The sequence below is a fragment of the Aythya ferina genome (genome assembly GCF_964211825.1).
Source record: "Aythya ferina genome assembly, chromosome: 27".
In the NCBI taxonomy this organism is placed as follows: Eukaryota; Metazoa; Chordata; class Aves; order Anseriformes; family Anatidae; genus Aythya; species Aythya ferina.
In genome coordinates, this window is record NC_140310.1 from 3,991,725 (window position 1) to 4,019,703 (window position 27,979).

General features: G+C 53.4%; 1 protein-coding gene across 5 annotated transcripts; it reads right to left on the reverse strand.

Moving 5' to 3' along the window:
- Nucleotides 1-33: 33 nt before the first annotated feature.
- On the reverse strand, nt 34-27,122 carry PPP3CC (protein phosphatase 3 catalytic subunit gamma). Of its 5 annotated transcripts, XM_084499652.1 has the most exons (16): nt 26,886-27,122; nt 16,964-17,161; nt 16,599-16,723; nt 12,911-13,022; nt 11,285-11,430; nt 10,786-10,925; nt 10,158-10,235; nt 9,977-10,071; nt 9,184-9,309; nt 8,178-8,255; nt 7,349-7,375; nt 6,327-6,408; nt 5,901-5,998; nt 4,381-4,410; nt 3,089-3,213; nt 34-2,785 (listed from the first exon to the last, which is right to left on the reverse strand). In XM_084499652.1, exons 1-16 carry the CDS (start codon nt 26,935-26,937, stop codon nt 2,774-2,776), a joined length of 1,524 nt encoding a protein of 507 aa, XP_084355778.1. In that variant the 5' UTR covers nt 26,938-27,122; the 3' UTR covers nt 34-2,773. The 5 variants fall into 5 exon arrangements, with proteins under 5 accessions (XP_084355778.1, XP_084355775.1, XP_084355777.1 ...); XM_084499649.1 differs by lacking the exon at nt 34-2,785 and having other exon boundaries at nt 2,822-3,213; nt 26,886-27,121; XM_084499651.1 differs by lacking the exons at nt 34-2,785; nt 4,381-4,410 and having other exon boundaries at nt 2,822-3,213.
- Between the last annotated feature and the right edge of the window lie 857 nt (nt 27,123-27,979).

The following is a 27,979-nucleotide window of genomic DNA, read 5'->3' on the forward strand; positions in this document are numbered from 1 at the left end:
CCCAAGGAACCACAGCGGAGCCGAGCGACTGCGTCGATTTTTTAAACTTTTTTTTTCTTTTTTTTTTCTTTTTTTTCTTTTTTTTTTTCTCCTTAAAGATGACTTCCGATTTACATTAAGACAGTTCTAACAAATTCATTCCTTGTTCACAAAAAAAAAAAAAAAAAAAATTATATTAAATAATTTCTGCCAATAAATAACATTTTCACCAGTAATTTTTTTTTTTCTTTAAACGTAACTAAAAAAAAAAAAAAAAAAGCGAGAAACAAAAAATAAAACGAAATAAAATAAAAATAAAATAATAAAATAAAATAAAGGAGGCAGTCTCCAGGCAACGGGCGTTGAAAGATCCTTCAAGCATCGAGAACCCTAAAATAATAAATCACCATCCCAGCACGCAGCCCCTTTTTGGGGGGGTTTTGGGGCCTCCCCTGGGGGGGCTGGCACAGGGGGGGGCGAGGGCTTCTCCCACCAAACCCCGTGCCCGACGCGGCGCTGCCTCCCCTCCTTGTTTCATGCACCTTTGCTCTAAACATGCAAAAAAAAAAAAAAAAAAAACAACCCAGGCTGCGAGGTCAGCCTGCAAAGGAGCGAGCCCCAGGCTGGGCTTCCCCTCGTGCTCACTGGTTTTTTATTTTTTGGGGGGGCTGGCCGGGGAGGAGCTCTGAGATGAGGGCTTTTGGGATGCGCACAGCTCCCAGGCGCCGGCCAGAGGTGGAAATTTGGTGGGAATTGGGTGGAAATTTGGTGGAAATTGGGTGGAAATTGGATTTTTTTGCTTTTTTTCGCCCCACCTCGCCGGCTGCGTCCCCAAAATGTGGCCAGGAGGAGAGGCTGCGCCCCAGCTGGGTGCAAAGGGGGGGCGCAAAAACACTGCCCACCCCTCCCCGGCTGCTCCTCCGGGCTTAATGAGTGGTAATCAAGGGGGTAATTAGCACCCACGCCCCGTCATGGTGGCGAGGGGATGGGGACCATCCATGCGTGCCACCCGATCCTGCCACCCCCAAACTGCTGCAGGCCCCGGGAGGAGCACGAGGGGATCCCCCCCCCCTAAGGGGCCGTGTCCCCGTCCCCAAAAACCCCAAAACTGCTGCTGGGGCGAGATCCCAGCCTGGGTGAGAACAACATGCCCTAAAAACATGCACGGGCAGCACCTTTGCCACGGTTTTTTGCGCTCTCGGAGGAAGATACCACACATGGGCTCACTGCGATTAGGAAAGGATGCCATCAAAATTAAAAAAAAAAAGGAAAAAGAAAGAAAAAAAATAATCGAGAGATACTCACAGACAAAGGCAATTGGCCCCACGCCTCGTATGGGGTTTAGAGAAGCTTGCTCAAAACATCTCGCACTTTTTGCAAAGCAGTGGGCGTGTAGAAAAGAAAAGAAAAAAAAAAAAAAGAGAAGAAGTGGAGGCACGGAGACTCGAAGTCTCTCGTGAAAAAAAACGGGGGTCTGCTCACGGGTGCTGCTTCCTGAAGAGCTGGCGTGAAGTTAAACGTGGTGCACGGGGCGGGATGAAAGCTCCCTGCAAAGTTGCTGCTCTCCTCCGTGGTTTTTGGCTCCTGGGGGGCCAAAAGGTGCCCGGCAAAGAGCCCCCGGAGAGGCAAAACCCTCTGGCCGTGCTCGGGGAAAGCCACAAGAGGCAGAAAGTTGGAGGAGGAGAAGTGAAAGCCGGCCCCGAAAGCTGCTGCAGCTCGAGTGGCACGCGGGGAAGGGAGGGACCCGCCGGCGCCTGGCTAAAGCCTTTCCCAACACTTGCTGCGGGTCAAAGTTTAAGCGAAAGAACGAGGCTCTGCGCACACAGCCAAGCCTCAAAACCCTCCGAGAGGGTTTGCAAACCCTTCTCGTCCTCTCACAGCCCTCTTTTCGCCTTGGGGGGGGCTCTCCAGCACAAACAGCCCCCCAAAAAACCTCTCTGGATCCCCTGGGTTCCTCTACCTGCTGCCAAACCCTCCCTGCGCCGCAGCCGAGGGAGGGATTTCAAAGCTTCCTGCAAAGCCTCTCCAAGTCAAAATCCCTGCACAGAAACCAGCAGCACCACGGCTCAGCCCTTCCCCGAGCCCCCATCGTGTGAAAGACCCCCAAAAAATTCACCTGGGGTGGCCGGGAGGGATTCTGGCTCTGGGGTGGGGTAGCGTGCCGCCGGCCCCATGGTACGTGCTGGTGGCAGCAGAGGGGTTTTTCTATCTGTGAGTCAAAAATCACCCTCTTTTCCCTTAAAAATTTGGGCCACGCATGTTTCCCGGAGATAATTCCTCTGCTGTGAATCAGAGGAGTCCCAAAGGGACCGCAGCCACGTGGGGTCGGAGAGCCAGGGCTGGAAGGATGCGCCTGCCTCCCCTGATCCTAACCAGAAGCTGCTTTTTGCTTTGGGATCTGCTGGCCTAAAAACGGAATTACCGAAGGAAAAGGTGCCACGAGACACCCGAGGCTTTGGGAACACGCTCTGGGAAGTCACCTCTGAAGCACGGGGCCGGACCCGAGCTGCTCACAGCGTGGGGAAGAAGCCGAAGAAAACAGCAAACTCTGGGAAGAAGACAGCCGTGAACATAAAAAAAGAAGAAAAAAAAGAAAAAGAACCAACCAAACCAACCCTATTTTAAAAGGAGCTGCTTGGGAAAGCACAGCCTGACCGAGATTTGTACCGGAGTGGACGACCCAAGTTGCCTGGGACTGGGTTTGTTTCGGGGTGACCCCCCCCTCTCTGCCGAGGTTTGCCTCCCCCGGAGGTGAGCTGCGCAGCACAACACACTCGGGACAATGCTCTAGCAGTTAGATTGGTTTCTAAATTAAAAAAAAAAAAAAAAAAAAAAAAAAAGATGGAGTTTTTTTTATATATATATACCGAACATAAATAAAAAAATTACAAAATGGTCACCTCTCTTACAGAACGGATGCAAACTGGATTATGAACGTGCCTCCAGGTGAAGTTGGTTTTCTCCCCCGCCCCCGCCCCCAACCCCCCAATAATAAATAAATAAAATTCATTAAGTTTTGGATCCTTTAGTGGTGCAGACCGGGCGCTCGGACCCGTTACTGGGCTTTCTTCCCCGTGCCGTTCTTGTCCGCAGAGTTTGTTGAGGTTACCAAGTTCACCGGCCCGTCCGAGTGCATCGAATCTTTGCGCGGCGGCATGCGCTCGTTGATGCGGTCGAGCCCTCGGGCTTCCTCGAAGCTGCGGATCTTGTGCTGGGGCGAAAACCCACGGATGGCTGAAAAAAGGGGAGAGAAAAAGGGTTAAAAGGGATGAGGAATGGGGTCCCCCCTCCGGGAGCCCCGCGGCGCGCGGCAAGGCGCACAGAGCGCCGCCGGGGTGGCCGAAAGCACGTGTCTGGGGCTCTGTGTTGGGCATCGCCCAGTTTCCCCCAGTTTGGGAGGCAAACTGGGCCACCAGCAGCGCCAGTTGGGGCGGCAGGGCCTGGCTCTGCTCCCCGGTGGCATCTGATTTAGGAGAAGGAGCTCGGAGACCAGACAAGTGCTCAGCGGCCCCGGACGGCGAAACGTCAGGGGACTTTCAAAAGCTGAAAAAAAAAACAAAAAAACCCACGATGCTAAAAAATAACTAAAATAAAAACAACACCACACACCACACCAACGAGGACACCACCGCAAGGCTTCAAACTCCAGCACAAACCACAGAAAAAGGCCTCGGATGACGAGCGCAGTGCTTCTTGCATGACCAGGAGACACCCAGGGGATGAAAATCATCCCCGGGGACGGGCGCGCACCTGGGTCACCGCCACCAAGCAGAGCCCGGGACCCTCACGGCGATGACACAGGCCAAATGTTCAACTTATAAAGTTGAAAAGAAAAAAAAAAAGAGGGTTTGGAGCCAAATTGTTCCGCAAGGATTTGGCTGGTTTGCAAATAAACTTCCTCTGGCAAGCCGGCCGCAGATGTGTGGCCCCATTCATCGGAGCTACGGAGGGGAGAAGCTCCCCGGGCAGAAAGCTGACCGAGCCTTTCTTTCTGCAAGAACAGCAGGGAAAAATTGCTCCTCCACCCCGGGAGAGTCTTGGCCCACCTGGGGGAAGGCAAAAATGACATCAGTGACCCGCTGAATCCTAAGGATTTGGGTCAAGTTGTTGTAGGATTGAGTTTTCCAGGGGATGAGCTCAGCCATGAGGTCGCAGGACCCCGGCACCGGGGTCTCAAAGACTCCAGGGCACAGGGTGGGCTCGGTGACTGTATGGATGAAGGCTAAAATCGCCCTGCCCCAGCCCTCTGTGTGCTTTTTGCCTCCCAGCAGGGTCTCCTCCCTCCCTTCTGGTGATGCAAGAGTGAAAAAAAAGCGTCCACGAGGCCGACAAAGCTGGTTAAAATCAGCGCACACACACACACGGAGATGATTTGAGTCTCTCGCCGGGTTCTAGCCATACCTTCCCGTGCCTCTACCGCTTCTACTGTGGCTGTAATACAGAAGAAGAGTGGCATGCAAAAATGGAGACAGAAAAAAAAAAAAAAAGAAAAAAGAGTGAGAGTGAGCGATCCGACATCAGCGCCGCGGGTGCAGAGCCCGCAGCCACCCAACCCCGGTGGAGGCAGCCGAAACCGAGCGGTGGAGAAGGAAGGGGACAGGAGCTGGGGGCAGAGAGGGGGCTCCCTGGGTGCCAGCACGGGGATAAACCCCAGGGGAAGGAAGGCAGAAGCAAGGAGCTGGCCTAAATTCCACCACCAAAACCTGGCTGATGCTTCAAATCCTGCTCCGAGCCCCAAAGTGCCCCCAGGCAACCACGGCACCACCGAGCTGAGCAATATCCCCCCCTCTATCCGCCCTCGCCGGGGCTGCTGCAGGCTGAGAAGTTTGGATCGAGTCCCTGCCTCGACATCTGGGAGCAGGCATTTCTTTTCCTTGACCAGATCCCCCGCTTTCAGCCCCAAAACGTTGCCGGTTTGGCGCTGGCCGCAACGCAAAGGCCACGCGGTCCTCGAGAGGCTAAAAAAGGAGGAGGAGGAGGAGGAGGAGGAAGGAAGCGGCACAGTTCTGCCACGCCGTGCTGCAGGAGGGAGGGAGGAGGAGACCCTGCTGCAGCTAAAGCAGAGGGATGGAGCTGCCACGTTCCTCCCTTGCAAACTATTTCACAGAGGCCATCCCGGAGCAAAAGCTCTTCCGAGCCCTTAGGAAACCACCTGGTGCTGGTCAGAAGGGGGAAAGCGGGCTGCTTCCATGCCAGCACTCAAAAGGCTGGCGGCAGGAAAGGATTAAAACCCTCAAAATTACAGGATTCCCCCCCCGGGGACACGTGTTGGTGCGAGAACTCCCTCCCTGACTCTGGGCACAGAGCGCTGGCGAGGGTGGGAGCAACGAAAGCCAGAGCGCAGAGAAAAAAATCCCAAAGCAGCCCAAACCACGGGGCCTAAAAGAGTCTTAATAGGAAACATCAGAGGCCCGGAGGGTCTGGATGCTTGGGCTAAACCTCAGCTTCCTCTGCCGGGCTGCACGATTTCCTCGGGTCCCGCCCAGGAGGGGTTGGGTAGCCAAGGACAAACGAGCAGGCGTGGGGTTTGTCGCTGCCCTCAGATGGAAGCAGCCAGGGAGAGATGAAGCAGAGGATGCTGAGGAGGCAGGGTTAGGAGGGAAATGCCTGATTGTTGCAGAAATATCTTTAAAAAAATAAAGGAACAGGCGTGCTCTGGGCTGGGTGCTGTTTGCTGGCTGTTCTTCCTCGTATTCCCCTCCTCCGGGGTGCACGGAAGGCTCTGCGCACCCCCACCTCCGCTGCTGCTTGCTGCCTGGGAATCCTTCCTCCCCGGGGGCCTGAAGCATCCCTCAGGTCCCCCGGGACCCCGAGGCATGCCTAAGGAAAGCGATGGAGCAGTTTCCAGGACAGCTGGGGGCCAGATGCAGAGCTAGGGGCTGGGGGTGGCGCGGCACGGAGCGTGCCGGGCTCGTACTCACCCGTCTGCAGGGTCTGCCTCCCCCCTGAGAGCACTCCCAGGGGCAGGGTACCTGTGGGAGTCAGGCCTTTGAGGGTCAGCACGCTCTCGCTTTCCTCTCTGCGAAGAAAAAAAAATACAGAAGGGGTTACTGAGAGATGAACACGGGGTTGGGACGGGTCCATGCAACGAGCGGGGAGCTGACGTTTGGCAACGAGCACGACCCTGCCTCCTGAGCGCAGCACCTCTGCCTCCGCCGCCACAGCAAACACATCCCAGCACCACGAGGGCCACGCACAGCTCAGCCAAGGTTTTTTTTTTTTTTTAGAAGCCTGAGAGCACCCACAGCCTCTGCCACCTGCCCTAAAGCAGCAGCCTGGACCGCGCGTGCACCGCCAGACCCGGAGCGAGACAGGAGTCGCCGCCACGCACCGTGCTGCGCCCTTACCGAAGCACCGAGAAGACCCGTGCCATCTTCCCAATGGCTCTAATCTTATTCCTGATGATCTCTTTACGGACTGTTGTCCCACCTTGGGGAGAAAAACAAACAAACAAAAACAAAACACCACCGGCATGGTTAAGGTTTCCCCCTCGGAGGCGCAACGGCAGCGCCAAGCCCCTGCCTGAACTCCGGGGAAAGAAAAAAAAAAAAAATAAATAAATAAAATAAAATAAAATAAAATCACGGTTTGCAGATTTCACAGCTAGGCTCTCGAGAGAACAGCGCCCAGGATGGCAGTGAGGAGGGCAACACCGACAGGATGACACACGGACTCGAGAGGTCTGAGAGTAAAGAACCACCAAAGGGAAGGGGCTCGGACAGGCGCCGTCGGAAGCTCACCGGGTCGGCTCACACTACACGGGATGGGACACAAATGGCTCAGCCACGGGGTGTGCAAGGCAGAACGTGGATGGGGCTGAGTGCTGATGGACACTGCAGGACGCCGGGGCTGTGCTCGCCGCGGGGAGAGGTGTCAAGGCAAGCACCAGCTCGGGCATCCCAGGCACGCAGCGAAGGGCTGGCCGGAGCCCCGCGCGCACACAGAGTGAGAGAGGTGAGCTCCCCTCGCCCCTACACAGACCAAACGTGGGAGAAAAAGCATGGAGGGTAACTGGAAACAAACAGAAACCAAGGTAAACGAGGTAACAAGACACATCTCCTCTCGGCTGAGATTCTTCACATGGCCCAAGTACACATCAGGACAGGACAAGCCAAACCGGAGGTCTAGCATGCACCGATGGCCCAGCCATGCACTAGGTGGCTGCATTCAGAAGTCAGATAGAAACGTGAACCCCGTTCCTCGAGCTCCTGGAGGAACGCAGAAGGGTTAAAAAACACACGGCGCTTATGTTAAAACTGAAAAGGGGATGAAGAGACTGCCCAACTAGTCAGCTATTCAAATCCACTCCAAGGAATCTGGTGGCACAGGCAGTGAAAAATTAAGCCGGTAGCAAATTCTAGCTGGGTACCTTTCTGATAGCTTGAAATGTAGTGATCTTCAGGGAGAGGAGACACCAAGAAACAAGTAGATGAAGACAGAGATAGAAGAAACAAATTTAATTTTTCATGGGAGGGAGAAAGAAAAACAAAACCAAAAAAACAAAACCAAAACCAAAACGAAATGCAAATGGGAGAAGCGGGTTAAAGTCAACCTGTCGGCCGAAGCGGCGCCTTTTTTTAGAGCCCCGTGGTGTTCTGCTTCCCTGCGGGACTGATTTTACTGATTTTACTCCACCCTGTGCAGGTCTGTGCCAGCAGCACCCCCCCGAGACCCCCACGATGTCCCTGCCACCCCCCGACACAAGCTGCCACCAAGGCTCTGCCTTTTTTCCCTTTTGACGCACAGCTTAAAAGCAGGGCCGAAAGCTGTGAGCTACATTTCTGGGCTGCCACGAGGAGCCACTTGAGAGGAGTTTGGTGCAACAGATGAGCAGACTGGGTGGATGTTCTGCTGTAGCAAATTTAGATTCAGGGGGGGAAAAAAAAAATAAAATACCAGCTCGGGAAGCAGTCTCTGCAAGGAGCAGGAAACCGTTCTCCAGAGGAGCTGGCAAGAAGCGTCTGTCACAGGGAATATAACTCAATTCCGCTGTCATTGAGCAGCAAAGGGAAAAAAAGAAAAAAATTTCCCACCCCTGGCTGCACAAGGGCTGGCCAAAAAGGATCTGGAGCCCCTGGCTGGGCAGGCAGCCATAAATCAGGTGCTGAGCACTCTGGAGCTAGTGTCCCAGACCTGTCCCCACCGTCACCCCCTTCCCTCCCCGTTACCAGCTCAGTCCCAGCAGTTTTTTTTTTTACCTTCCAATGTCTCATCGCCGTCTGAAATCAACTCATCATCGGAGCATATGTTGAGGATGTTAACGAGCATTTCTGTGACTGCAAGAAGCAGAGACAGGAAGGTTAGAGAGGCCTGGTGAGCGCGCGTTTGGCAGGAGGAGGGATCGGGAGGACGAGCCGGACACAGGAGCGATTTCAAGGTCGTTTTTCCCTCTGGAAGTGGGAGCCCAAAGCCACTTTTTTAGCTGCTCGCTGCTGGTGCCTCGCAGCAGTACCCAGAGCAGACGACATCCTCTGCACCTTCTGCCAAGGAGGTGGCTGTGGTCCAAGCACAGCACAGATGAAGCAGCCGTGGGGAGCGGGGTGCCAGCATCGCTGCCTCCCCACCCCAAACCTGCACAGCTCCGAGCCACCTGGCTCCGAGAGCCTCAGGTCTGCGGGGAATTCAACCCTCGGCTCCCTCAAAGTCAAAAATCCTTTGGCTGGGGCCTTTAAAGTCGTCCTCGAAACCCACGGCTCCGCTGGGGAATTTAAAAGCCGCCAGGAGGTGTAAAAGATTCCTTCGCCCAGAAAGCGAGGCGAAGCCTTGGATGTATTTTAAGCAGCCTCACCTCCTTCAAAATGAACTAAGCCTTTACATCCAAGTGAATGCTTCCTTTCTGGCCACCAGCCAGCAGGAGATTTTCGTTCCTCTGCTGCACACGAGGAGCGAGGAAAAACGTCTCCAAATCCCCAGGCAGGGCTATACCCACCGAGACCGGCTCCACTGGCCAGGCAGAATTAGGAAAAAGGGGTTGTTTTGTTGGAAAAAGCTTTCTAAAGCAGGTATCGATGATTATTTTAAAGCTTCAGCCAGTAACACGTGGCTCTCCTTGAACCTGAGCACTTCTCCCTGTGGTATCTGCTACAAGAAGTTACGACACTGACCCAACACACTTAGCTCGTGGCACGGGGTCTGCACATTCAGGGGTTCAAACCATGACCAGTCCCTGTGCAACCCCAAAAAATCAATCCAAACAGCTCTTACCCTTCTCTCCCACGAAAGGCAGAGACCATGTGAAGACATCCATGAAGTTTGGAAGCCAGTAGGGATGAGGGGAGCAGTTGAACTGCCTGATGTTCATGACGTTGTTTTCGTATTTCAGTACAGCAGCTGGGAAGAGAGCAAGGAGACACAAGACGAGCCCAAAGGAGCCGTCAGCCTCAGGGAGTTGCACCTCTGCTAATTAAAACTTCATTACCAACAGCAACAAGAGGCTGAACTCATGCAGAATCAAACCACCAGCTACCCAAAACCAGAGCTTAAGCAGTGTTTTTCAGATGATCTATCAAAAGCTCGTAATAATAACGAAGGTGAATTTAACCACGCTGTTAAAATCGACGCAGAGGTGCTGCGCACAGAGCCAAGATCCAAAGGGAGGGGTAAAAAAAAATACATTTTAGGGAAGTTCCCCATAGTACGTACACGGTACCAGGGGAACGGGGAAGTTACAGCTTGCCTGTACAAGCAGCTTCTCTTTTATGGCAGCGTTCATCAGGAGCGCTCGGCTGTCATGTGGCTGGGAACGAGAGCATTATTCCAGGCTCTCACTTGACAGTTAATTGCCACAGTAACGGCTGAGATCTTTGAGTCAGAGAAGCCAGCCACTTCCAGCTCCCCAGCTGCCATCGGGTTAGCACAGAAAGCTCTTTTTTTTTTTCGTTTCAGGCATGCAAACGCAAGCAGAGGAGAGGGCAGAAGATGGAGAGGGATTTCCTGGGAGCGTGACGCCAGCACCGACAGCCCAAGAGCAGCCCAGCCCTGGCCCTGCCAGCCTTACCCTTGTTGTTATAGACATCTAGGTAATTTGGTGCAGAGAAGATTGTGATTAACGACGGAAAGCCTGTTGTCTGGCTCTTCCTGTACATTCGGTACCTGGAAAGCAGGTCAAGCGTTAAACGCGCCGCTCCTGCTCCGCGCGGCTGGTGGGGAGGTGATGGGGAGGCTGCTCGGGCACTTACCCAGCGTCCTGGGCTTCGTGAGCTCGGATTACAGATAACAAACTATTGTTCTGCAAAAAATCACAAACTGCAGGGTAACTGCAAAACAAAAACACGCGTTAGCACGGAGCAAGAGAGAAGAGGTAGCGCCCGAGGTCTCGGTTTCCACTTTCAGCATCTGCTCAGTTTGTGCCCAGCATCCCCAAACGAGGCCAGCATCTATTGCATCACCCAAAAATTAATTGCGAAGCACTCTGTTGAACAGCCCCCTGGTGCCAAATCCTCCCTATCAGCCAGGCTACAAGTGGTCTGTCAGCACAAACGCTCCTCTTTTAGCCAGGAAAGGATTATTTCCTAGAGCTCCTGGTGCTGTCCAGTGCCTGAAAACCACTCAAAGGGCAGGCTGCCAACAAGCAGAAGCATCTCTGCTGTCCGATATCACAATTTCACAGAGCAGCAGATCCAAAGAGAGCTGAATATTGCAGAAGGGAACAAGATTTTGTCCATTAGAGCCAACAGAAGACTGCTGCAGAGCCAGGCGCGCTGTGGAGTCCCACAGAGAGATCTGAATAGCAATTCATCTCCCTTTACACCTCAGCATGAGGAGATGAAACCCTGTGGTCTATCAGCCCCCTAAAACGCTGCTTACCTGTAGAAATAGGAGCAGCCTCGGACGGTGTTGTGGGCGAAATGCTCCACTGTCTTCTCGTTGCCGTAATCCTCCGACGGATCGGACCAGAGCAGGTCGCACATCGGGCCGAAGGCTGGAGGCTCCTTGAACCTGTCTAACTGAAAAACGTGCACCACGTCAGGACAGCACACGCTGAGGTTTGGAGACAGCCTCCAGCTTAGCCCTGTGGTTATTTTTCCCGAGGTTTAAGCCTCCTCTCAGCGCACACCAGAAGCGGCACACGGCGTGGATACGCAGAGCACAGGAGCCTCAACCTGGAAGCCCGGGTGTGAATCGAGCTTGCCATGAACCAAACCATTAATCCTAAATGGTGCTCCCCTCCTAACCACCCCAAAAAGCCAGAGTTTTACCACGTGTGCCAACCAGGAGCAGCAAACGGGCTGCGAGAAGGAGCTGAACCCCAGTCGGGATACCCAACACACCCCAAAAACATTAAAAGGTCGTGGAGGTTACTTACTTTCCTAATGTCATCTAGACACGTGATTTCTGGAGACAGTCCCCCATGAACGCACAGGAATTGCTGGTTTAAGAGGGCAGCAAGAGGAAGACAGTCAAAGGTATCCATGCACGCATCGTACACTCGCTCCGAATACTTGATTCGACCTGTTGGGGTGGGGGCACGGGGAGGAAGAGAGGGGAAAAGTGAATTAATTTGCACAACAAAGGCTGCTCAGGTTGAAAGCAGAGCTTTCTTTAATTTTTTTCTTCTTCTTTTTCAGGGAGTCATTCATGCATCCCAACCCACACGATGCGAGAAGCATTAAGGAAAGCTCTGATCAGCTGAAGCGCTGATAAATAAGTTTGGGGAGCTTAATACCCGAGGTGATGGGGGAATTTTGAGGCTGTGCCCCTGCGAGGCAAACTTTGCACCCGTGCATTGGTGAAAATGCTTTGGAAAAATGCTTATTGGGCACGAAAATAAAAAGGCTCCAAGTCTGGACGTGCTCAGGAATATTGATTTCCTTTTGAGATATTTTCTAGAAGGCTTGCACTAAGATTAAGCCAGAAAAGGAGCTCGCTGGGTGCTGCTGTGATAGGAAATTTGGGATGCCAAAGTCATCCCAGGGTTTCCTACACACGCTGCACCTCCCGAATCCTGTGTTCCTGTACAGCGAGGAGCCAACGTGGCCTCTCCAAAATCCAAAAGCAGCTCAGCTTTCACAGCAAGCCTCCAAATATCTCTCCGTGCCTCCCTTAGAGCACAGGACAGGATCACTGCTCATCAGGTGTGTCCTCGTGCAAGGCAGCAGTGTGTTAACACAGGCAGATCTTGGAGAAAACCCCATTAATGATATCAAACACATTTTTATCTGAGCTCATCTCCCACCTCCTGATGGCTACGGCATCCAGCAGAGCTGGCAGATGCTTTCCAGCTCATTTTTGGGCAACCAGACCTCGTTATCTCAGTACCTACATCAGCCTCACCCTGTCCAGCAGCATCCCGAGCTGCAGGGCTGAAGCTTGGGCTTGCGCCGTGCCCGTAGCTACTCCTCGAGGCTGGGTCAGACCTTGATGATTATTGCTTCGTTAGTATAATGACCATCAGCCTCGGGGGAGAGGGGTCATCCCCCAGCCTCTCATCAGTTGTAGTTTCAAAATATGTAAACGCAGCCCCCAAACTCTCTTTAATTCCAGTAAAATCATCCGAAAGGTGATGATTCTCCCCGGTGCAAACACCAAGGAGCAAATCCTTTATTTGCTTCCCGTTGTAATCACCGATCCCAGCTGCACAAGCTGGAGCTGAAAGTCATTTGGCAGTAATTACACGGTGCTGGGGCTGAAAAAGTCAGGGAGGGGGATGCGTGCAGCCTCATGGAGGCAGGGGAGATGTGCTCGTGGTCCCTCCAGCCAGGGAGCTTTGCAGCCAGAAGGCACCCAGAACTTCATGGGACTTCAAAATGGGTTTGGTTTTTAGCAGAAGCTGAAACAGGAGAAATGCAGCCTACACAGGATAAAAAGATGTGTTTTTTTTACAGCTCCAGACCTACCTGGTATCACTCGTGGTCGCCTCCCACCCCAAAATAAGCCCCCAAAAGGGGGCAAGATGTGAACAGATTTAAATCCTTACCCGGGTGATACTTACACTCCTGTTTGAAGGTGAAATACTCTGTGAGGTGCCTGCACTCGTGGTTCCCTCGAAGGAGGAACAACGTTTTGGGATGATTTATCTTTAAGCTCCATAAATACAGCACGCACTGCAAAGAGAGGGAAGGAGGAGACGGCGTGTAATGACAACCTTTTATAGGGCACCCATCAACCACGGGCTTCCCGAAGTGTTTCTGGGAAGACACCCAAAAAGCTGCGTGAGGAACCCTGATAGAAACCCAGCTCCATAATCGGCAGCAGATCTTATCTTGGCCATCCTTGGCAGCTGGGGGGGGGGGAAAAGCCACCCCGAGCATTTCTCTATATTAGGGCCGAGCTGGAGAAGTGACAAATGAGGTCGCAATTCGGCGCTTGGGCTGGGTGGGGGCAGCTTCTCCTCCCTGCACAGCACCCGGTTTGCTGCTTACGCTAAGGTCACGTGAAGTTCGAGTTCAAAACAGGAAAACCCTGGCCAAAAAAATAAGTTGGTGAAACCTGGCTGGCTTTGAAGAGGGCTTCCCACATCCCCTCGCCCTGACACCTGTAAAGAGGTCGTGCCAAGAGATGCTGCACCGAAAGGAGCCCGAAATATTGCACGGCGGAGGCTCCGTGGAAAAGGGGAGTGCTGGATCCTGAAAACGTCACTGATGTGGTGTGCAGATCTCCAGGAGCATGGGAACAGCCCCCAGGAGCAAAATGAATTCATTTTGGGTTGGTTTCCACCACTGATACCTTGGGGGCTCGGTGTTTTAATGCCACGATACCCATGGTAAGCTCTAAATCAGTCCTTCCAACGACACGCAGGGATCCCAAGGAGCTGCAGAGCACCCGGCTGCGCCCAACACAGCTCAACCCTACAGAAAAAAACCTGATAACACCTCCTGAATTTTACACCTGAGCAGAAATGGGGCCAGAGACGGTGGCAGGTAATGCAAGCTGCACTTAGGGCTAGCAAAAATAACGTTTCGTTACATCCACTAACAGGAGGAGTGCCCCCGACAAAAATATTCCTAATTATGCTGTGATTTAAAGCTTTAGTCCCCCACGTTTGCAGCCTTAGTGTCACATTTCTGAGCCAGCAGGAGAAATGGGAAGGGAAAGCCCCCAGAAATGAAACCAACGACTGGCAAAGCATCAGGGAAAGCAGCCGGCCCCTTTATTTAAGACAGTTAAGAGTTATTTAAGACAGGATTCAAAGTGTTTTAAAGTTAAACTCAGCACCACGGCTCCTTCTGGGCACGTGGTGACCAAACCACAGCGGCGCAGAGCCGAGGGCAGCGGCGCAGGCAGCTCCCTTTTAATTTCTAAGCTCTCTTTTGAATTTATATTTAATTATTCTGGATAAAAATCACGTTTGAGCCTGGAAAACCATGGCGTGTGCAATTCCTAATTAGACAGCGATCACCCTGTCCTTACCAAGCTCTTTCCACAGATATATTCCTGGTGTAACGTGCCCCCTTGGAGACCAAGGAGGGAACCCTTCCTCGAGCTGCTGGCTCACCAGCATCCCAAAACGGAGGTATTTAGCCCCGTTTCCTCGCTGCCTGTCAGCCCCCTCGTTTGAGCCCGTGGATTAACTCCAAACGAAGCTGGCAGCTGCCTCGCCAGGCTCTTACCTGCCTCTGAAAAACAGCAGTGGAACAGGAGAGGGACCCCAAAAAAATAAAACCCCGCACTCTTCACGGCCTCATTACACTCACTGGGAATGAATATTTCTAAATGAGAACTTCCCCAAGCCAGAAATCCAGAAATAATTTGTTGAAGGCGTCCAGCTGAGCTGATGAACGGAGGCTTTCAGGGTTTTTTTCATTTTTTTTAGGGTTTTTTAGGGTTTATCTGAGCTAGGAACTGCTCCTTTTACCCTGACAACCCAACGGAGCAACAGGGAGGGCTCCCAAGGGTGACCTGGGCTGCTCAAAAGGGGCACGGTTTGCCTGAACGCCTCCTCGGCCCCCCCAGTTTTGTTAGGGAGCAAAAATCTTCCCCCAAAAAATGAAGCAAAAGTCTCACATCTGGGGCTACCGGCTCCTTTCTCGGAGAAATCCTCCGAGCCGGCTGCTGCACGCCCAGGTGGGAACCTCTTGGAGCACACAGGCAGCAGGAGGTGGGAAGAAAAGGCACACGTCGAGAGGAACAAGGGGGTGAAACCTTCCAGATGCTGCTTTATCGGTGACATTTGGATCAGCCCCCGCGTGTGCTCATCAAAGCCCACCCCGAATCGTGAGACATCGATGAGATCGCGGGCTCGGAGAGCGCTCGGGGGTTTTCCTCTCCGCAGGCACGAGGGGAAAAAAGGGGAAGGAGGAGGGTTGAGAGCAGCAGAGAATGAGATTTGTATGCTCACAGCCTCCTGACATGGGATAACCCAAGGCTCTCAGCCTGAAAATGCCTTGGTGCTCTGCTGCAGGGCTCAGTGCAGACCGGTGAGGGCTCGCTGGAGTCCTCCTTGGGAGGGAAAAGCCACAAAAGAAACTCCTCTGCCCACCAAATCTGCTCTCCAGACTCATCCATGTCCCTGGAATCTAGCAGGGAACGGAGAGATGAGGGCTCTGGTCCCAAACTCGGTGCTCCCTTCTGAGTGGGATCAGCATCCATCACCTGGGATCTGTAAATTTGCACCTAGACAGAAGGTACAACCCACCTCACCTGAAGGTTTAACACCAAAAAAAGTCCACTTCTCACCTTGAAACAACTCGCCATGTGGTTGTGTCATTTCTATGAGCCTCTTTTCCACGTAAATGCACCCAAACCGCACCCCCAGCAGCCGTGCAGACGAAGGCTCCGCTCGTCCCCTTCCACCCCAGGGGCTGCCGGGCTCCTCCTGCCAGCACCACCCCAAATCCAGCAGCCCCAAAACCAGCTCCTTGTCAGCCCTGGGCTCGCAGACAGTGTTTAGGAACACACCAAGCACAGGGCTGGGCACGAGGCGGAGAGGTGCCGAAGCACAAGCTGGTGGCAGGACCCTCCAAAATGCTTTGCAGAAGCCTTCAGAGAAGCCTCTGCCTCTGTTCTTGGCCTTGAGAGCTCCTCCCCAAAATTTAACGAGTCCTGAACAGAAAATTTCCCCTGGTTTAGCCCCGCTGTGGTAGCACCCTTCCTCTTCAAACAGAAACCGAAATGATTTCGCAGCTCCTCCTGCCTTAACTCCATCGCCCGGCTTGATGGCTTTCATGCTGCCGTGTCCCCAGATGTCACCTCCAGCTGGGACAAGTGCTCCTTTTCCAGCAGGTTTGGGGCTTTGCAGCATTTCCTAACCACTCTCCCTCGCTGCCTGTGTCACCCATGGCTTTTTGGTGATCCCTTTACCCTTTAAGACCAGCAGCTCCCAGTGCCCCCCAGCTCCTGGCACCCCACTGAGCTGCAAAACCCTAATGGGGTGCGTGATGTTCCACCACATGTCCCTGCCAGGGGACAAGGCAGGCACTCAGACAGGCACAGCACAGCTAAATGCATCATTAAATGCCTCTGCTCCAACCTTTTGGGCCCCAAAATTCATTTTCCCTTCCCTCCTGACCCCATCTCTGGCACCGCACGGTGGATAATTTCAGGGGACAGCAAGGAAGCGATGGCTCAGTTGCAAAGTGCTGCTTTTTTTTTCCCTGCTAAGCTGAATCCTGCGAGTTTGTAAGCTTTCAGTTCTGCTGGCTTAGCATTAGCACCCCCCAGGTTCAGCTTTTGTTTGTCACCTCTATACTGAAGTAGCCTCTGTCCACGTAGTCTCCCAGGAAGAGGTAGCGGGTGTTGTTGGGTGAGCCTCCCACTTCAAACAGCTTCATCAGGTCAAAGAACTGCCCGTGAATGTCACCGCACACTGCGGGGGGGGAAAAAGAGCACAGAAGAGAGGCAGAGTTACGTGCTAAGAAAAGAAAGGTCGCGACAGCACCGAGGAGCACGGCTGTGCTCTGCCCCCAGCCACCCCCGCTTCACACCCAGCCTGTGCCAAACCCTCTTTTCCGAGAGCTAAAACAACTCCAAAACCTCCCTGTTGGAAAAAAAAAGGGGCTGAAAATCTGCTACGGGGTGAAACAAAGGGGGCAGGAGGCTCTCTGACCTGTGATGGGAGCCTCCACCTCGATCATGGTCTTCTCGTGCCGCAGGATGGCGGCCCCATCGTTGATGATTTTCAGCGCCGCGTCCTCCTCCAGGCGCCCTTCCTTCACCAAGTGGCTCTTCAGGACGTCGAGGCGAGGTTTGCCGTCCTCAAACACCTCCTTCAGGGTGAGCCTCTGCGTGGGAGGGAAGGGGACGGCTGGAAAAGGAAGGGGAGGCGTTAGGAAAACGGCACAAATTATGGGGAAGGAGCCGCGGGATTCGAGGCAGGAGGCTCCGAGCTTGCTCCGGGGGAAATTTTGCTCTGGGATCCTGAAGGGTGGGAAGCTGAGCTGCCAGAGAGAGTGAAAAAAAACCTTAAAGTGCTTAAAAAGATGCCCCGTGAAGGCAAGATGCCACCCGCAGCCGGAGAAACCGCGGGCACCGAGGCTGCCCCCGAGCTCAGCAAGGAGAGTCGTGGCCAGGAGGCTGCCCAAAAGCAGGACTGCACGCGAAAATGGGGGAAAAGAGGGCAAAAAGCACAACCTGATTGTGTTCAGGTTGGCCAATTTGTGCTGCTTGCAGGGGGAGATAACCCCCAGCAGAAAGGAAGCGCGCGGAGCAGAAATAAGCACCAGGTCCATCTGCCTTCCTCAGCTACCTCGTCCCGGGACTGCCTAAACAGCCAGAAAAAAAAAAAAACAGGAGAAAACATGAGATTTGTGTAATAGCTACGGGCTGCAGCGTGGCATCGATTCCTGGAAGGTCAGGGTGCTGGGAAAGGAGAGGAGAGGAGCTGGAGAAAGAGCCCAGCGCGGGGATGGGGATGGAGATCAGCTCGGGGCATCCCCCCGGAGAGGGAAGGGGAATGGAGGAGGAATTTTGGAGCAATTTTGGAGCAATTTTGCAAAGATTTTTAAGCTGTCGCATCCTCTGCACCTCCCGTTGTCTGATCGGATTTTAGCCCCGTGGATTTGTGTCTCTCTGAAATGCAAACGGGGCAGGGAGAGAAAAAGCCCAGAGCCACCAGAGCTCCTCTGCTCCCAACCTCAGGTCTGAAGCACGGCGAATGTAGGACAGCAGCGGAGGCGATGAAAGGGCCCCCACGCTGAGCAGCCCCCAATTAACGCCGAGCAGCCCCTAATTAACGAGGTTTTGGCAGGACCCCCGCCTGCACCGACAGGGGCTGGACGCAGCTCCGAGCGCCCCCATTACGCACCTCTGCAGCTTAAAGGGGGGGGAAAAATGGGGTGACCTCTTCGGTTTCCCCCAAAAAAACCCTCTGCATTTAAGGGAATTTAGGGAATTTCATTCCACGCTCTCCGGATTTGCACAGCAGAAGGAGGAAGGTGGAAGGGGGCACGTGGAGGAGCTGGGGGCAAGCGCTTCCAGGGGGCTCCGGGGGTTTTGGGGACTTGGAGGGTTTTGGGGCTGCAGCGCCAGGGGAAGGGCTCGTAAATCCTTCTGGGGAGCGGGCAGTTGTCCGAGCGCCTGGCAGCTGACTCCCAAGGAAGCCAGGGAGCATCTGAAGGTCAAACGGTTCAGAAGGAAGAGGAGAGAGAGAGAAACGGGAACCGCGCGGCTCCGTTTCCAGACCCTAAAATGCGGCCACCGGGCACAGAGAGACCCCCACGGCCAGGAGCTGGGACTGAGCCTGAAAAAAAAAAAGGTGTGGGACCCCAGCAGTGCTGCCCCTCACAATTCAGAGCAGAGCCACGAGAAAAGTGCTGGCACTGCTCTGAAAACTGCTCTGCCTTGCCTTTTTTTTTTTTCCTTGGTAGCCCGTGCGAGCGGAGTTATGCAAGATAAAACCCGGGGCCGCGCCGATGCGAGCAGCCCGGAGGTTTTATGTAAGTTCCCTCGCTGGCTTCGCGTGGCTCCGATCCCACGAGGAGCAGGGGAAGGAAGCAGCGTGGAGCCAGGAGTGGCAGGAGAAGGATTTGGGGAGAAATCCCTGCTCTGGAGCAGCCAGAGACACCGGCACCGTGCCGGGGACGCACGCACCCCGCACGGACACCGCCTTACACATGGGAGGTGTGGAGTAATCCCGTTTTCTACACCTCCTACTGACCCATCCCAAAAAAAAAAGGGCTTTTTAGCTCTCCAATCTGGCTTCAAAAGCCTTGTGGGGGCTGCAGGAGAAATCCTCCCTGCCCCAGAAGCCGCCCGAACCCCCCGCAGCCGGGGACGAGGACACAGACTTAAGTCATTAGTGTTGTCCCAGCCAGTAATCCTGTTAGCCAGCAGAACTTGTGTAAGGGCTTTAGGCGAGCGGCTGCAAGCAGCTGACATAAATATCCGCTCCTTTTTTTTCTTTAAGGTCTCAATTTTATCCTCAGTGCAGCCAGGGGGGGGCAAGAAGTGGAGCCGAAGCCTTGCGCCCTTGGGCACCCTTCCCTGTGCGAAAATTTGGGTAAATCGCAGAGAAAACGTTCCCAACATCCAGCTCCTCGTGGGCTGCGACCTCCGTGCCACCTTCCTTTTGCACGCAGAGCATCCAGGCTGGGTTAAAATGGGTCAAAAAGTGGAAATTTGAGGTCTGGGGTGTTGTTTCATGAGGGTATCCGACACGGAAAAAAGCGCCGTGCTTCTCGCCCTGCCGACAGGACGCACGGCGCGTGCCAGAGGGCACCCGTGGAAGTGAACTTTTGAGGAGTAAAACGGATTAAAAGGTCGGCTGCGCTCGAAGGAGCTCAGGAAAAGGCAGAGGAGGGCCACAGCTCTGCTCGCTGCGGGGCACGGGTGCAAAAGGAGGAGCGGGGAGGCGCTGGGAGCTCTCCGAGAGGGGATGGAGAGGGGAGGACGGGGGTCCTGCCACCCCTGCGCCTCCACGGAGAGCCTCAGGATGTCATTTATAGGCTGAGCAAGGAGAGATCCTTGGTGGAAAAGGAGCTAGCGCTGCGTGGTCAAAGCACTCCCTTTCCAGCCGGGCTTTTTGGGTGCATCTACAGGGATTTGAGTCCAGAAAATGCCCCCAAAAATAAAGATTTTCAACACAAAGTGCCCTGAAGCTCCCAAAAGGGATGGGAGCGCATCCAAGGGGCACTCCACGCACAAACCTTCTCCGCTCGCTCTCCGTCAAACGAGTCTTACAGCCAGCGAGTGGAACAGATGGTTACAGATGTATTTTTGGGGAGGAAAAAGTCCGTTTTGGGGCATTCTGCAGCAGGCAGCACAGCTCAGGAAAAAGCTGAGCGCAAGCAGAAGCCGTCTCGCAGCCGCGGCACCCGGAGGGTGGGATCCTGCTGCCAGAGGGGGAGAAATTGGAGGTGAAAGCTCTGCACGGGGGCTGAGTGAGAGGAAAAATCAGAACCCAGCCACGGCACCAGGTCCTGCAGAAGCCACCGGGTTTTAAAAGGGCCTCAAGTGCCCAAAAGCAAGGACGGGTTGAGGCTCAGAAGCTGAAATAAGTCAGTTTTGAACTTTTTCTGAGTCCTAGTAGCTATTAAAAACTGATTTCCTAGGGAATAATCCCTATTTTGGGGGATCCAGACACGTTCCTGGGGAGAACACGCCACGCCGTCTCCGCCGCACGAATCCCCGAGCCGGCCTGCAGGAAATTCTCCCTCCCCTAGGGCGCCTCCGGGCACGTTTACACGAGAGCCTGCAGAAACAGATGTGTGCTCCACGCCGAGTTTTCAGAGCCTGGCCCGAGCCCTGACGAATTATCTGTGCCATTTCTCAGGAGGCAGCAGCAGCAGCGCTGGCACGGCCGCCCCGAGCCGGCTGCAGGAGCAGCGTGGCAACCCAGCCACCACCAAGCAGAGCCAATAAATCGCTCCTCCAGCCTCTGAAAAATTGAAAAAATACTTAATTTGTCCCCTCGACACCGGTTTGTGCCATCAGAAGTAGCGTTAGTAGCTCAGAAGTCACCAAGTCAAGAGAACGCCTTCCTTGCGTAAATGCAGCGAGAGCCAGGAGCGATTATTCGCACCATTTTTGTGTTTTTCCTCCAAATTTTTGCATGTTCTTTCTGCTCTTCCGATGGCAGAGATCTTCCTTTTTCGTTCTGAGTAAGAGACGCGGCTTTCCGAGGCTCTTGCTCCGTTTTTGAGTGCTCAGAAATGAGTTTTGCTTCTCAAAAGACCAAAAGACGGAGCCGTGGCCATGCACCCACGGTGCGCAGCCCTGCCTGGCACACGGGGCTTTGGGTCCCCTCCTCCTCAATATTAGGGTCTCGTATTCGAGGAAATATCAGTCTTTGCACACAAAGGATTAATCACAGGAGTCTGTAGGATTAATTGCAGGGCTTTGGAGCTCCAAAGTTTTCCCCAAAATTAGCCAGAGCGCGCTGCTGGAGCTGACGCCAGCCTCCTGGCTCAGAAAATGTGCTCAGCTCCCTACCTTGAACCATTTATTTTTTATAGGACAGCGACGTGCCCTAAAAATACCTGCATTGTATGGCAAATCCTACCAAGCCGAATGATTTCTTCGAAGGGGGAGAGAGGAGGAGCAGTCATCATGGTATCAGAGTCGAGAGAAATGGAGACAGCGATCGGCCGCGGCGAATTTGTCTCTGCCCTTCAGCAATTCCAGGAGTGACACCCAAATTTTGAGGCCGTGCATCCTCCCAGTTACCAAAACCTGGCACGTTTGGGCTGTGCAGAAGCCAGGTGCATTAAAATCCAAATAAAAAACCCTCCAAGTGCCAGCCCTGGGCAGGGAAATACAACCCAGAGAGCTACCGGGTGCCAACAGGGGCACAACCCAGCCCCGTCCAAAGCTGAGCGCAGCGCCAGGAGGCTAGAAAATAATCAAATCTACCCAAAACCAACTCCACGTGTGCGTTGTGGAGGCCACAAAGCTTGGGAAGCTGTACAGCTGCCCTTCGGAGCCGTGCTCAGCACCTCCTAATTAATCAGGTAGGGCGTAATTATCCTTTGGCTATTCCGCTGGTAAAACAAGGAATCTAAATAGTGTTATCGGGCTGGGAAAGGGGAAAAAAAGGTGGTTTTTGGCCAAAGTAAACTGCGGGGACTCAAGGAGGTTTCCAACACACCTCCGAGGAGCTGGCGGGGATTAAAGCCAGGGGTGTTTAAGTGGAGCAGAGGCGACTTAAAGCCGGCCCTGCTCATCCCGGGGGATTTCCCCGTCGGGGGAGCCGGGTGCCTGTCCTCCAGGAGCCCCCGTGCTCGACCTATTTCGGCGGCCTCTTTGGGATCAAGGAGGGTGTTTGAGCCGTGCCAGGTTCCCCGGCTCCGTGCTCCAGCGTGGATTTGCCTGGGGTTGTCATTGAGACAACCTGCCCCCCGAGCCAAGGGCTCCGGCCAGCACCCGCCTCGTGGCAAAAAGAGCACCCAAAAATGGCCTGAAAAGAAGGAAAAAAAGGAAAAAAAAAGGGTCCTTTGGAGGCCCTCGAGCCCTACAGACCTTCCAGTCGCACCGCAGAGCTGGCACTTTCCTCTCACTGGCTCCGAAGGGGTTGTGGAGTAAAAAAAAATTAAAAATTAATGGAAAGAGGAGGAGAAAAAAAGCCCGAGGTCTCCAGCAAACAGCTGCAGCGACTTATAAAAAAAAAATAATAAATAAATAAATAAAAAGGGAGCTCACCCAAGGAGACAAGAGGGGGATTCCTAGATGTCAGCAGGCAGGGAAGCTCGCCACCTGTTTGCAGGAGGTTAGCGAGCTGACAGCGGCTCCACTAATAGCTCATTAATGGGGGAACAGCGGGGGCTTTGTGGCCGAGGCGAATTCCCCACCTGCTGGGAGCTGTAAAACCAGCTCCCCCCCTTCCAGCCACCCCGAGGGGTCACCCTAATATTTACCAGCTCCCTTTGGGCACGGAGCAGCTCTTTTCGAGGGGGAAAACCCCAAAAAATGTAGTCCTAAAGCTACGGGGAATAAAATTGGAAGGGGTTGAGCGCAGCGTTGGGTGTTGGCAGTGATGGGACCTGCCCGGTGGGCACGCGATGCCCAGGGGAGCAGCCCCGTGGATGGGCTTCTCCAAGCTCCAAAAAGACCTCGAGCCGGGTGTAAAGTCATCCTGGATGTTAAAATGGGGCTGAAAATATAAATTTAAGCCTTATTGCAGAGCTTGGTGCATCGCCGGTTGTGTTATCGCAGCGGCGCCCGTCCTCGGTGCTCGGGGTCCTCGTCCTGGAGCTGGGGATGGGGATCCTCAGCGTCCTCTTGCTGCTCCAAAAAAACCCTTTTCTTCAGCAATTCGTAGGAGGGAGCGTTTTCTAGGGCAAGGCGAGGGAACTGGAGGCTCCTCCCGGAGCCAGGCTGCTGGGAGAGAGCTCAGCTGGCAGGAAACCGAGCCCGAATCCCCCATTTAAGAGGAATTTCATCCCCGTGCTTCCACCAGAATCAGGTCAGGGTGGGGAAAACGCTTTGGATTTGTGTCCCAGGATGAATTTTTGCCAGGTTTTGCTCCACCAGCTTCGAATCCAAGCACAGCCCAGACGAGCAGCTCCCCTCTGGAGCCACCGTCCTGCCTGGCACCACCAGCCCGGCCCCGATCCCTGCCTTATAGGATAATGCTGATGCCTCCAGGTCGTTTGTTCCCTCGTTAACGAGCCCTAATTCCATCCTAACACCGCACGGCCACTGTGGGACTCATTGGGAAAGCCACACCTGGAAAAGCAGCCCGGACCAATATAGGTCTGGGGGGAATATTTTGAGCTTTTAGGGTGGCTCTGCCCCCAGAGAGACCCCAAAATTTACCTAAATAGCTCTTATGGACGGGGCAATGCTCAATTATGGGGGTTCGTTTGCTCTAATTGCTGCAGAAGGGGGTCTCCGAGCAGCAGGCACGGCCTCAAACGAAGGGAACGGGGTTGACCTTCCCCGGGTTCGTATCTGGGAGAAAAAAAAACAATTTGCACAAAACCCAGCGACCCTTCCCGGCTCCGACCCAAAGCACCTGCTGCTATTCTCAGGGGAAACGCCAAAAAAATAAAAAATAAAACCCAAAGGACACGACGTGGCCAAACCAGCGCCCGCTCTGCAGCCCCGACGCAGGGCAGGACCCCCAAAAACACCCCATTTCCAGCTCAGAAATGATTCTTTTTCTCAATAACCCCAATTTCCCGGTATTTAGGGGTTGTTTCAACCGGAGGCAGCCCAGGAATGGGGATGGGATAGCACGGACTGGGAAAGCATCAGGGTCTTTATTTCTTCCCCAATTAAAGATGCTCCATGGAAGCATCATTTTTGGGGAAAAAACAAGCAAAAAAAGCCAAGTTGGATGTGCAGAAATGAGCCTGAAAAAGCCAAGGGGCTCATGGAAAGACGACGCCCAAATAACACCCAAATAACACCCAAATAACACCCAAATAACACCCAAATAACACCCAAATAACACCCAAATAACACCCAAATAACACCCAAATAACACCCAAATAACACCCAAATAACACCCAAATAACACCCAAATAACACCCAAATAACACCCAAATAACACCCAAATAACACCCAAATAACACCCAAATAACACCCAAATAACACCCAAATAACACCCAAATAACACCCAAATAACACCCAAATAACACCCAAATAACACCCAAATAACACCCAAATAACACCCAAATAACACCCAAATAACACCCAAATAACACCCAAATAACACCCAAATAACACCCAAATAACACCCAAATAACACCCAAATAACACCCAAATAACACCCAAATAACACCCAAATAACACCCAAATAACACCCAAATAACACCCAAATAACACCCAAATAACACCCAAATAACACCCAAATAACACCCAAATAACACCCAAATAACACCCAAATAACACCCAAATAACACCCAAATAACACCCAAATAACACCCAAATAACACCCAAATAACACCCAAATAACACCCAAATAACACCCAAATAACACCCAAATAACACCCAAATAACACCCAAATAACACCCAAATAACACCCAGCCCCAGTTTTGGGGCATCATGCTAAAAATACGCAAATCCCTCAAAAATTCGAGCTTTTTGGGCAACACGGATAACAAAAACCACCCCCCACCTCCTTCATTTTTAACCAAAATGAAGGATTTTGGTTAAAACCAGGCACCAGGGGATTGAGAACAACCCCTCAGTGCACCCCAAAAACGAGCATTTTCAGGATCAGGAGTTACCCAAATCCACTTTTACGCAGAAAAATGATAAAAAACAATAAACATCAAACCGCTGCAAACAGGAAAAAAAAAAAAAAAATCATTTTTTCCCCTTAATTAGAGTTCCCATTCCCGCAGGGCCCCGGAGATGTAAATATATAGGGTAAAGGCGGTCCTACCTAATTGCAGGCGCCCTCCGTTGAGGGAAAATTGCCTTTTCTCTCCCAATTTCGGTTTTTAATAACCGTGTCAGCACCCTCCGGCCCTAATCACAGCCCCCGAGGTTTCCCGGGGAGGTTTCTAGGGGATCTCGAGCAAATCCCAAAAGGGATTGGGGGGCAAACCGAGCACCCCCAGCGTCGTTCAAAGGGATTTGGGGCCAAATCTGCCATCCTGATGCCGGGGAGGGTCGGGGTGGGGGAGCCGGGTGGATCCTAAAGGCTGCGGGGATGTTACGAGGCCGGGATTTAGGGGATTTGCAGGGCTGCCGGCGAGCCCTAAATGACAAAACCCTGCTGTGGGAGACCCCGATTCCCCAAACCCTGCAGCTTTTTTTAGGGATCTGGGCTCGGTTTGGAGGGATCAAACCTAAAAACCCCCAAGCAGCACAAAGGGATCCCGAAAAGCCCCCAAAAAGCCACCCTCCGGTCCCCTTTTCCCCTTCGTTTGGGGCCCCCGGTCATTAACGCGCCGCATGTGACCGGCCGCATGACGGGCTAAAAAAATCCCTCGCAGGGAGCACGGGCTGGGGACGACCCCAAAAGGGGGGGGGGGGTTCCCCTCCCAGCACGGCCACGACACCCCCAAAAAAAAAACACCCCAAAAGCCCCAAAATATGGGGTCATTCCCTTCGAGCTGTCCCCCTTGTCCCTATTACCTCCCCCCCTGCTCTCCTTATAGGGCTGGGGGCTCCCTATATGATCCTGCCCCCCCCCAGCTCACACCACAAGGAGCAAATCCTATAAAAAAAAATTAGGGGGACGCTGCTCAGACCCCAAAAAATGGAGCCCCCCCCCCAAATCTAACCCCCCCCCCAGGTCCTCCACAACGGATTCTGTCCCACAAACGCTGCCCCAACCCCCATAGTGGTGTTTTTTTTTGGGGGGGAATCTCCCTAATGTGAAATCCCCCAAAATCAGGGGTGCCCCCCCAAAACCAGGTGCCCCCCCCCCAAAACGAGCAGCCCCCCCAGTTTGGCCATGGGGGGGGGAAATCTCCCCAAAACCCCCTTGAGGGGGGCTCCCCACACACCAAGAGCCCCCCCCGTGGCTCCCCTAAAACTGGGGTCGTCCCCCCCAAAATAAGGTTCCCCCAAAGCAATCAGCTTGCCCTAAAATGATACAATTCACCCCAAAATAATGAGGTTGCCCCCAAAGCATGAGGGGCTCACCCCCCAAAAAACAAGAAGGTTTCCCCCAAAATCAAGAGGGTCACCCCCAAAAAGAGAGGATTCCCCCCCAAAAGGAGGGGATCCCACTAAAAATGAGGATTTTCCCCCAAAAAAAAAGAGGGTAGACCCCAAAAAACGAGGATTTCCTCCCAAAAAGGAGGGATCTTATCAAGAGACCCCCCAAAAAAGCAATAAGGTGTCCCTAAAATACGAGGATTCCCCCCAAAACACGAGGGTCCCCATCGAGAGGCCCCCCCGAAAAAAAAATAAATAGGATTCCCATCAACCCGTCGCCCCCAAAACCACGCGGATTTCCCCCAAAACAAAACCCCCCAGAAAAACCATCAAGACCCCCCCCCAAAAAAAAACAAAAAAACCCCGAGGCTTCCCCACACCCCCTCCTTCTCCCCTCCGCCCCCCCCCAAAAAAAAAAAACACCCAAAAACCCCAAAAATCGCCCCAAAACGCACTCCCCCCCCCCCCTCCTCACCCTTAACGATGCGCTCGGTGGTCGGCAGCTTGGCGTGGCCGCGCCCGGACATGGTGCCGGGGGGGGGGCGGGGGGGGCTCACGGAGGATGAAGAGGACCCCGGGGGGGCAGGGAGGGGGGGTCCCGGTGCCGGCCTCCCCCCTCCCGACGCCGCCAAACGATCGCGTCCCGGTCCCGGCCTCGCTCCCGGCTCCGGCCCCGGGCGGCGGCTCCGCGGCGCTTCCCCCCCCCCCGGCCGCCACCGCCGCCGCCGCCGCCGCCGCCCCTACTGCGCTTGCGCGGAGGGCGGGGTCACGTGGGCGCGCGGCTCGCCCTCCCTTCCTGCCGCCATCTTGGAGGGGAAGGGGGCGTTGCTAAGGAGACGCGGCCCGCCATTATGGACGGGGGGGGGGGGGGGTTGGAGGGGAAAGGGGGTGGGAGGATAAAGTGGGAATAAAATGGAAATAGAAATAAAATGGAAATAAAATTGAAATTGAAATAAAGTGGGTGCTGCTTCCTTTTTTTTTTTTTTTTTTTTGAGGGGAAGGGGATGGAAATCTGTGAAAATGGAATAAAAATGGACCAGGTGCTGCTTCCTGGCTTGGAGGGGAAGGGGGTGGAATGATGGGAGAATAAAGTGGAAATAAAATGGAAATAAAGAATGAAAAGGGTGCTGCTTCCTTTTTTTTTTTTTTTTCTTGAGGGGAAGGGGATGGAAATCTGTGTGGAAATAAAAAGGAAATAAAAATGGACTGGGTGCTGCTTCCTGGGTTGGAGGGGAAGGGGGTGGAAGGATGGGAGAATAAAGTGGAAATGGAAATAAAATGGAAATAAAATGGAAATATGAATAATCCAAGGGCTGCTTCCTGCTTTTTAGGGGAAGGGGATGGAAATCTGTGTGTGAAAATGGAATAAAAGTGAACCGTGTGCTGCTTCCTGGGTTGGATGGGAAAGGGGTGAAAGGCTGCGTGAAAATAAAATGGAAAGGGAAAAAAAATGGAAATTGAAATAAAGTGGGTGATGCTTCCTTTTTTTTTTTTTTTTTTTTGAGGGGAAGGGGATGGAAATCTGTGAAAATGGAATAAAAATGGACCAGGTGCTGCTTCCTAGGTTGG

Excerpts from the sequence above, each read along its gene's own strand:
- PPP3CC (XM_084499649.1), bottom strand. The coding sequence starts at position 26,937 with ATGTCCGGGCGCGGCCACGCCAAGCTGCCGACCACCGAGCGCATCGTT. Across the intron at positions 10,236-10,785 it reads GGCTGCTCCTATTTCTACAG|TTACCCTGCAGTTTGTGATT; the intron begins GTAAGCAGCGTT and ends TTTGTTTTGCAG. Across the intron at positions 5,999-6,326 it reads CGGGTCTTCTCGGTGCTTCG|AGAGGAAAGCGAGAGCGTGC; the intron begins GTAAGGGCGCAG and ends TTTTCTTCGCAG.